This window comes from Oncorhynchus mykiss, chromosome 1, assembly GCF_013265735.2.
Source record: "Oncorhynchus mykiss isolate Arlee chromosome 1, USDA_OmykA_1.1, whole genome shotgun sequence".
Lineage (NCBI taxonomy): Eukaryota > Metazoa > Chordata > Actinopteri > Salmoniformes > Salmonidae > Oncorhynchus > Oncorhynchus mykiss.
Window position 1 is genome coordinate 15,162,933 of NC_048565.1, and position 9,752 is coordinate 15,172,684.

The window sequence follows — 9,752 nt, forward strand, 5'->3', positions numbered from 1 at the left end:
ACTTGGTTTCTAGTAATCTCTTCTTCTGTGGACTTCAAATGGCAGTTGGCAACCAACTTTAAGGTGCATTACCACCACCAACTGGAGTGTGGACCTCAGTTCAGCTTTCAATCACCCACTTGGGTATATTTTCCATAAAAACCAATGAGGAGATGGGAGAAACAGGACTTGCAGCCCGTCAAGCATCAAATAGAACCAAGTTCTACTTTAACACCTGGCTACGCAGACACCTGCGAGCAGTTTAGATTAAATTATTAACATGTATGTGTACATTTATTTTGCCTGCTGACCACACTGCTTGCATTGCAAAATAAATTTACACATAGATGAACTGAGGTACACACTCCAGTCCAGTTGGTGGTGGTAATGTACCTTAAAGTTGGTTGCCAGTTGACAAATAAAGTCCACAGAAGACTACTACTACTGGAGGAGAGTTTACTAGAAAATATTAGTTTCTCCTTTTATCTGTGGATTAAATGTTGGAGTAAAGAACACAACATTTTGTGACTGAATGGGTCAAAATTCTACAAAGATCCAGAAAAAAAGGACCTTGTGCATTTCAGGTAAAATAACAACTCAATGTTTATATCCCAGGACAAATTAGCTAGCAACAGCAAGCTAGCTAGTTAAATGTCCATGAATATTTCATGTTTCGACCTGTCCCCAAATTAATATAGTTTGTTCAGAGTTTTGATATTTCAACCTGTGTCCTGATGGCATCTGGTGTGGATGGACAAAATCAACATGTGCATGATGGCACAAGCGGACCCACGCACGTGCCCGGTGTAGTCGGCATGTTAGGCTACTTCTTAACATGCTGTGGTCAAGAACAGCTATCAGAATTTAGCATTTTCCTTGCATGAAGAGGAAGGAACTACCATTGCTCGCACTGGGAAAGATAATTAACTCTAAAGTTAACTACTTTTCTGGGTTTGTCAAATTACAATTGCATACATTTTCACAATTTTGTATCTTTGTTTTTGCAGAGTTACGGTATTATGATCTTGGCCCATCATTGAGGGAACCATTTTGAATTGAGCTGTTTAAAGCACCGTCTGTTGCTCAATTATATTTTCATAATTAAGTATTTGCGCTGGTGCAACATTTTAACCTTTTTTCAAATTAATATAATATTGAAACTTAAACATGCATGTTTGAATATGTCCTTGTAAAGTTTTTGAAGTATTCATTTAATTAGAAAAAATAGGGGCAAAATTCACGAGTGCTTAGTAAATGTGACCCTTTGCATAGGAATTCTCTTCGCTCCATACCTTCACTGCTATCTTTTGAATACTGTCTGGTCTCAGTTGCTCTATTGTTGATTATTGATTGAAGCTTAAGAAATGTGACCTGCCTTCCAGCAGGCTATTGACTATTTCAAAGTTTAACATGCATACATGTAGGTTTGTCTATACAGTAGATCAACTTGCAACTGTTAATTAAACTCCTTCAGGAGTCAGCATTTATATTAAATGGTCTCTACGAATCAGCCCTGGAAACATGAGTCAATCGGCTGATTTCCATTGCAGAGCCGAGGAACCGCTTATCCTTTCTGAGACAAAGGAGTTCAGTGCCAGATTCTCTGGGGGGGGGTGAGTTTCCTTGAAGTCTTGCAGCACTAACGTCTTTACGAGTTTTACAATTGTAAAACTGTGACGCGCTAATATTAAAGATCCATTGATCCCGGGGAAACTTGCCTATTTGTTTACATAGTCATTTGGTGTCTGTTAAATAGAAACCCAGGGAAATTGTTTGGCATGTTTTGGCTGTCACGTAGCATTGTTTGGTCTGTGTTTTTAGATGGTATTCGGCTCGCCAGAATTTGAGGACAGAGATTCTGTCTTTTCCGAGGGGGTTTTCGATCCTATGGAGGGGCTCCCGAGTGTCGCAACAGTCTAAGGCACTGCATCTCAGTGCTCGAGGCGTCACTACAGACCCTGGTTCGATCCTGGGCTGTGTCACAACCGGCCACATGATTGGGAGTCCCATATAGGGTGGCGCACAATTGGCTCAGCATTGTTAGGGTTTAGCCGGGGTAGGCCGTCATTGTAAATAAGAATTTTTCTAAACTGACTTGACAAGTTACATAAAAAAAGACCCTTCTAAAAGGAATGTTTTGGAAGTTGTGTAGAGATCACAATAGTCTTAATTTCTACTTTCTAATTTAAATTGTGTGTGTGTGTGTGTGTGTGTGTGTGTGTGTGTGTGAGTGATATGATCATTAAGACAAGTATTGGGTAAACACAGTAACACTTGACAGTAGGATAGCCATACACCAAGACACGAGTAACTTCTGAATTCTTTGCCAAGAATGTCTTGTTCAGTGATTCATTTGACTAAATACTGTGGAATTGTTTACTTTGGACTTAGTTGTCCTTTTTTAGCAATCATATGATGAGTTAAAATAAGTAACATAGGATTACACATTAAACCACCCTGGCAGGGAATTGATTTCCATGTGAGCGGCCATGTCCCAATGGGAGAGACCGCTTCATTTCAGATTGTTTTCTTGTTTACGCTGAACACACTCATTGCTTCCACTCAAATTGAATTCCTTGTAATAAGATGGGCTGCTGTTGTCAGTTTTTTTTTTCTTTTTTTTTTACACATATTTTCTAACTTTGGGAAATGTAATTGCTTTTGATTACTACTACCCAAGTTTTCTTGTAAGACTTTGCTTAAATTAAGGTACAAGTTTAACTTCAACATTGTTTTTATATTATACTCCCTTAAGGAATGTTTAGAATGAGATTTCTCCAATTTGGATATAGGTCTTATACCATTTTTCTTTGTTAAAGAATTCACTGTGTGAAAATGGGATTGCATTTGTATAATACAATTGCTTTTGTTTTTTTTTCTTTGAGGAGGGGAGAAGTGGAAGTTTGAAGTAAATGTAACTTATGTGCAACAGTGATTCTTTACTGGCAGGGACTGTAATTAAACAATATTGTGAAACTGATGCCTTTTAGCCATCTTTTGTAGTTCTACACACACACACACAGCTGTTCATATGTTATAGTGCAACATTTTTGTCAAAGACGTGCATTTCTTGTCAATATTGTATGGGGTATTTATGCAGGCTAAAGACAGTTTGCTGTTGTACGATTATACGAATGAGTATGTACTTTTTTGTTCTTCACTGTGACAATTCTCTGTGCATTTGGTTCTATTTGTATCATTTCATATGAACAAATACTTGCTAAGACATTAGAACATTGGGTCACAGGATGTGGGACCAACGATCAATACTTCAAAGGTTGAGCTGAGTAAATGGTCCTTTCTACAGCCCCGGTGCACTGCAGGACACTGACCCTGTCCCCTATGAGGGACTCGCCAGCTCAAATCGCAGCCGATATTTTTACGTTCCACACAGTCATTTACTTACAAGGAAATTTACCTCAGGTAAGGCGTCAATTCATAACATTGTTACGGAGAGTTTAATGTGGTTTAAAAAGGTTATGCCATGGTGAGATGGGCTTATAATTGCATGTTCAAAGATCCCACGTATTGAGGCTAGAAACAGGTATTAATTTCTCAATGGCTAGCTGAATAAACACGATCAACTCAAAGCTTCTCAACATAAAATATAATTTAAGTCTTCAAACTTAAACATTTTTATTTGTTTTTCAATGTGTAGTTGCTTAGATGGCACTCTAGAGTTGACATATTTATAAATGTCATGAGGATTTGCACGCATCCCAACTTTACAAGACTTGGACAAAATATTATACACGTTAAAGAAAATGTAACGTTCACTCACTGTTTGCTGCCTCTGATAAGGTGATACCATTACATACCCCTGATGTGTTATTAAAATATCCCGTATTGGGAGAGCTAACTGAGAGAAATTCTTTGAAAATGATGAATTATCCCCAAATCGTAAATTGATAGTTCCCGTGTTTGCTTTGGTTCGTTTTCTGTACTTTGCATCACTATTTTACAGCAGGCTCCCACGATGTGAAGAAAATGTTGGACTGTGGAAGTCATTTTCAAAAGTGTTATGGTGTTGGTTAAAATGTGTGCTGCAGTGGTGGCTGGTGACTTAGGGAGGGGGATGGATGAAAGTTATATTGAATGCGTTCAGGTTTAAGCCTATGGTATGACATGCTATTATTGGAATTATATTTGGATTGTTTTGAATGATTAACACAGCAGTATTTCAAGGTATCTTAAAGATAGAATCTGCATGAGGGGAAATCGCACCACTATAGCAACGCAGTTGGTCTAGACCAGGTATTCCCAAACTGGGGTACGCCAATTATTTATTTTTTTCAAACAGTCAATTTATATTTTCCAACGGGGGCTATACATTTGGGTGAAGTTTATATCTCACCTGAGTAGCCTTGTTTCACTGCCAAAAATAAAATTCAACCATCTAGTGTTCAAATAACAACACAATGTCAAATACAGGTAGCCTAGTCAAATAATTAACATCCAATCACATTAACCGTTACACTCTCGAGGGAATTCCACTAACGGTCCGTATGTAGCTGCAGCTCATGTTGGCATCTGTTCTGATGGCGCAAAAGCCATGACAGGGAGACCTAGTGGAGTGGTAACGCGTGTGCAAGCAGTTGCTCCCAACGCCACTTGGGGACACTGCAGCATCCACAGGGGGCTCTTGCTGCCAAGGCAATGCCTGACAGCTTGAAAGACGTTTTGGACACTACAGTGAAAATGGTTAACTTTGTTAAAGCAAGGCCCCGAACTCTCGTGTATTTTCTGCACTATGCAATGATATGGGCAGCGACCATGTACCGCTTTTACAACCTACAGACGTGTGCTGGTTATCAGGGGGCAAAGTAATTGACATGTTTTTTGAATTGAGAGATGAGCATAAAGTTTCCTTTACTGACCATTTTCACTTGTCTGACCGCTTGCATGATGAGTTTCTCACACGACTGGCCTATCTGGGTGATGTTTTTCCTCGGCTGAATGATCTGAATCTAGGATTACAGGGATTCTCTGCAACTATATTCAATGTGAGGGACAAAATTGAGGCTATAATTAAGAAGTTGGAGCTCTTCTCTGTCTGCGTTAACAAGGACAACACACAGGTCTTTCCATCGTAGGATCTTTTTTGTGTGCAAATGAACTCAAGTTTACAGACAATGTTAATATGAGGAATGTGAAATGATTTATACTTTTACTTTTGATACTTAAGTATATTTTAGCAATTACATTTACTTTTGATACTTAAGTATATTTTAGCAATTACATTTACTTTTGATACTTAAGTATATATAAAACCAAATACTTTTAGACTTTTACTCTATTTTACTGGGTGACTTTCACTTTTACTTGAGTCATTTTCTATTAAGGTATCTTTACTTTTATTCAAGTATGACAAATGGGTACTTTTTCCATCACTGCCCTGCTATACCCTGACCCAGACCCCTCTCCCCGCAGAATGAGGCTTCCCCAGTTTGTGTGGACGCTGGGGCTACTATTGCCCTTGCTGTCAACCTCCCAGGCGTTCAAAGACATCTGCAATGCCAAGCCCAAAGACGTGCCCCTGGAGCCCAGGTGCGTCTACCGCAGCCCAGAGGACGAAGCTCCGACAGGGGATGCTATCCCAGAGAAAGTCCCTGAGAACACCAATCCCCGGGTGTGGGAGCTGTCCAAGGCCAACAGTCGCTTCGCCCTGTCCCTGTTCAAGCAGCTAGCCCAGGGAAAATCCAGCGAGTCAAACATCTTCATGTCTCCTATCAGCATCTCCTCAGCCTTTGCTATGACCAAGCTGGGCGCCTGCAACAACACGCTAAAACAGATTATGAATGTAAGGGGTCTGAAGCGTAGCCCACAGGACTGTTAAATAGGCCTGGTAACCAACATCAAAAGGCCAAAATATAAAACCAAGATTGAGGCTTACTATACATTTACAAGTACATGACTCATTCAGCATTTTTTTCATCCACATTAGGCAGGAAGAACTTAGAAATGTGGGGTTTCTGTCAATTCACATGTTCACTTTTTCTTGTTCCTCTAGTGATAAACATGTTCTTTTTAAATGAATGGCCACAACCAAATAACAGCTCAGGGCATCCCAATGTCCTGTCTCTGTCTCAATCTCAATTCAGGTGTTTGAGTTTGACACAATCAAAGAGAAGACGTCGGACCAAGTGCATTTCTTCTTCGCCAAGCTAAACTGTCGCCTGTACCGCAAGAAAGACAAGACGACAGAGCTGATCTCAGCCAACCGTCTTTTTGGAGAAAAGTCTCTGGCATTCAATGAGATTTACCAGAATATCAGTGAGCTGGTGTATGGAGCCAAACTCATGCCACTCAACTTCAAGGTCTTTCCCTCTTGCATTGTCTATAGCCTACAGCTTAATTTAGCATTTTCACACATCACAAATAGATATTATATACTCTTTAATAACAATGTGTGTTCAAGAGTTAAACCACATAACTATAATGGAACAGCATTAAGTCTAATCAATTACATGCACCATTACTACATGGTCTTTATCTGCAGTCACACAGCTGAATAATTACAGTGCCTTCTGAAAGTATTCATACCCCTTGACTTATTGCACATTTTGTTGTTACAGCCTGAATTCAAAATTGATTAAATATATTTTTTTCTCACCCATCTACACACAATACCACATAATGACAAAGTGAAAACGTGTTTTTAGACATTTGTGCAAATGTATAGAAAATTAAACACAGAAATCTTATTTACAGGCATTGGAAAACCTCCCTGATCTTTGTGGTTGAATCTGTTTGAAATTCACTGCTCGACTGAGGGACCTTACAGATAGATAATTGTATGTGTGGGGTGCAGAGATGAGGTAGTCGTTAAAAAATCATATTAAACACTTATTGCACACAGTGAGTCTATGCAACTTATGTGACTTGTTAAGCACATTTGTACTCCTGATCGTATTTAAGCTTGCCATAACAAAGGGGTTGAATACTTATTGACTCAAGATATTTCAGCTTTTCATTTTTTATTCATTTGTAAACATTTCTCAAAACAGATCCACTTTGACATGATGGGATATTGTGAGTAGGCCAGTGACACAAAGTCAAAATGTTATCCATTTTAAATTCAGGCTGTAACACAACAAAATGTGGAAAAAGTCAAGGAGTGTGAATACTTTCTGAACCAAAGTAATTCTAGACATGTAGAAATGCAATTCTGTGACCATGGGTCTTTTAGGAGAAGCCAGAACTGTCCCGGGTGACCATCAACGATTGGATTGCAAACAAGACTGAGAACAGGATTCAGAACACCCTGCCGAAGGACTCGCTGAACTCTAACACTGTGCTGGTCCTGGTCAACACAATCTATTTCAAGGTGTGTTGATTATTTCCTCTCTGCCTATGGAGGGCCTTTGAGCCAAAACAACTTATTTTTTTCCTCCACGGCCTTCCTTAGCCACCACCCAGGCACCCATTTCCTTCCATTCAACTGTCTCACAGGGTCAGTGGAAAAGCAAGTTTGACAAAAAGAATGTCTTCAAGGCTGACTTCTATGTGAGTAAATCCAAGACGTGCCCAGTGTCCATGATGTACCAGGAAACCAAGTTCCACTACGGCAGGTTCACGGAAGACAAGGTGCAGGTGCTGGAACTGCCGTACCGTGGAGATGACATCACCATGGTGCTGATCCTACCTCTCAAAGACACACCCCTGTCTGAGGTGGGTGCCAACTGTCATCATTTACACTGTTCACTGACAATTATAGTGTACAGTACTATATCACACTGAATTTTCGCTCTGCCGATGATGTTCTAAGGTGGAGGAGAACCTGGACTTGAAGAAGCTGACTGGCTGGCTGCATAGCATGAGGGAAACCTCAGTGTCAGTGCATCTGCCACGCTTCCGCATTGAAGACAGCTTCAGTCTGAAGGAGAAACTGCAGGCCATGGGGCTCGAGGACCTCTTCAGCCCCAAGGACGCCAGCCTGCCAGGCATCCTTGAAGATGAGGCGAATTATCTGTACATTTCCGATGCATTCCATAAAGCATTCCTAGAGGTATGTACAGTATCCATCATAAGGATCATGATTTAAAAATCCATAATGATCATCACTAAAAGTAGCTGGGGAAACAAACGTCAACAACCAAATGAACAGATCACGTGCATCGGCTGGGGCACTCATCGATAAACTTTATTATATCAATGAAAATGATATACTTTCAAAACATTTTTGTCCAGTAACTTAAGAAATAATTAACTGTTGCAGGTGAATGAGGAAGGCAGTGAGGCGGCTGCTGCCACGGCTGTAATGGCCGTCGGCCGTTCCATAAACTCAAACCGGGAGTTGTTTGTGGCCAACAAGCCCTTCCTCCTGCTCATCCGAGAGTCCACCATCAACACCATGGTGTTCACTGGCCGAGTGGCTGACCCCTGTGACCCCTGATCACACACTTCAGATGTGTCATTCCCCAATGTAAACTGTCATGCCATGCAACTACCTACTTCTGATCTCTGTATTGAGCTCAAATAAACCAAATGGGATGAACAGTGGACCACTTTTGTGATGTATTTTTATTTATTTTAAGAAGAATGTACTTTAATATGTACTAGTGAAGAAAATGATAGTGGTTATTGTGAAGTAACCCATTTTCACATGATCAAAAACAATAACAAATCAACCTTTGGCCTTTACAGTGTAATCAATATGTTTCTTTTTCAGGAACAGGACCATGCAAAATAAAAATAAACTTCACATATAACCTGCAAGACCACAGCTGGTTTTGTACCTCACTTGACAGGATTTAAAAAAATATATTGTCATGTAATATATTCCATTTCCTTTGAGATATCATTTTTTTTAATTAATATATTTTTAATGTCAAATAATATTTTACTTTAAGTCATTAATTACATAGCTTAATGATTTGTTGGAGTAAGCATTTTGTGGTCAAAACCATATTGGATATACGTATGCATCTTTGTGTATAAACATTGAGACAACTGTTAAAGAATATATCTGATAAGACACGAGAGCTCAATGAAGCAGCAAAACAAGGACATAATAGCACAAAATGTAGAATATATTAAATATCACCTAATAAATCATTATTTGGCAAGTTTGGCATTAAAAACCTATGACAAAGACATGCATCACTGCTAAATATGGGCTCAGCTTGACCATACATTAAAGTAACTGAAATGTTTGGATTCCTTTAACATTTTTTAGCTACATATGTTGTTTTTCACAGTTGGACAGATGGGTCAAAACAGGACGTTTCAGGATAGTACTTTAATAAACTATATCTGTATTATTGTCATCCTCTCACTAGCTTAGTAAGAATCTTCACAGGACATAGAGGTAAGTGGAGACGATGAAAACCGCCATAATTCTGTTGTTTGCTCAAACTAGAGGCTAGTTCACGAGAGCTTGTTCCTGTCATTGATCTACATTCAGCAGTAACAACACACATACAAGGGTTCAATAATCATACACTTAAAGCAGTTAAAGCTTATTTTTTAAAATGTAAAAGCCCTTTTAGTTCTAAACAAAGAAAAAACCGTGAAACAATATATCTTGATCAAACCCCAAAAAAGGCTATTCAAAACAAAATTCAAATCAAGCAAACCTGGTACCTGGTGGGAATTATTATTTTTAACAAAATTAGTTGTATTCTGTTTGATAATAATTGTTCTGTTTCATAGTAATTGTTTAAAAATCTAATCGTTTTTACACATTTTAATAATGATGGAACACTTCTCTATCTGGATTCCAGGTTTTCCAGCATCAAGGTTGGTAATGTACTATACCTCTAAGATGAATG

General features: G+C 39.1%; 1 protein-coding gene across 2 annotated transcripts; it reads left to right on the plus strand.

The window, feature by feature from the left end:
- Nucleotides 1–383: 383 nt before the first annotated feature.
- On the plus strand, nt 384–8,483 carry LOC110488261 (antithrombin-III). 2 transcript variants are annotated; one of them, XM_036949172.1, is made up of 7 exons: nt 384–563; nt 5,410–5,779; nt 6,081–6,296; nt 7,169–7,306; nt 7,432–7,650; nt 7,748–7,987; nt 8,198–8,481. In XM_036949172.1, exons 2-7 carry the CDS (start codon nt 5,411–5,413, stop codon nt 8,372–8,374), a joined length of 1,359 nt encoding a protein of 452 aa, XP_036805067.1. In that variant the 5' UTR covers nt 384–563; nt 5,410; the 3' UTR covers nt 8,375–8,481. The 2 variants fall into 2 exon arrangements, with proteins under 2 accessions (XP_036805067.1, XP_021416129.2); XM_021560454.2 differs by lacking the exon at nt 384–563 and adding an exon at nt 3,246–3,402 and having other exon boundaries at nt 8,198–8,483.
- The last annotated feature ends 1,269 nt before the right edge of the window (nt 8,484–9,752 follow it).

Excerpts from the sequence above, each read along its gene's own strand:
- LOC110488261 (XM_036949172.1), top strand. The coding sequence starts at position 5,411 with ATGAGGCTTCCCCAGTTTGTGTGGACGCTGGGGCTACTATTGCCCTTG. Across the intron at positions 6,297-7,168 it reads TCATGCCACTCAACTTCAAG|GAGAAGCCAGAACTGTCCCG; the intron begins GTCTTTCCCTCT and ends TGGGTCTTTTAG. Across the intron at positions 7,307-7,431 it reads TCAACACAATCTATTTCAAG|GGTCAGTGGAAAAGCAAGTT; the intron begins GTGTGTTGATTA and ends ACTGTCTCACAG.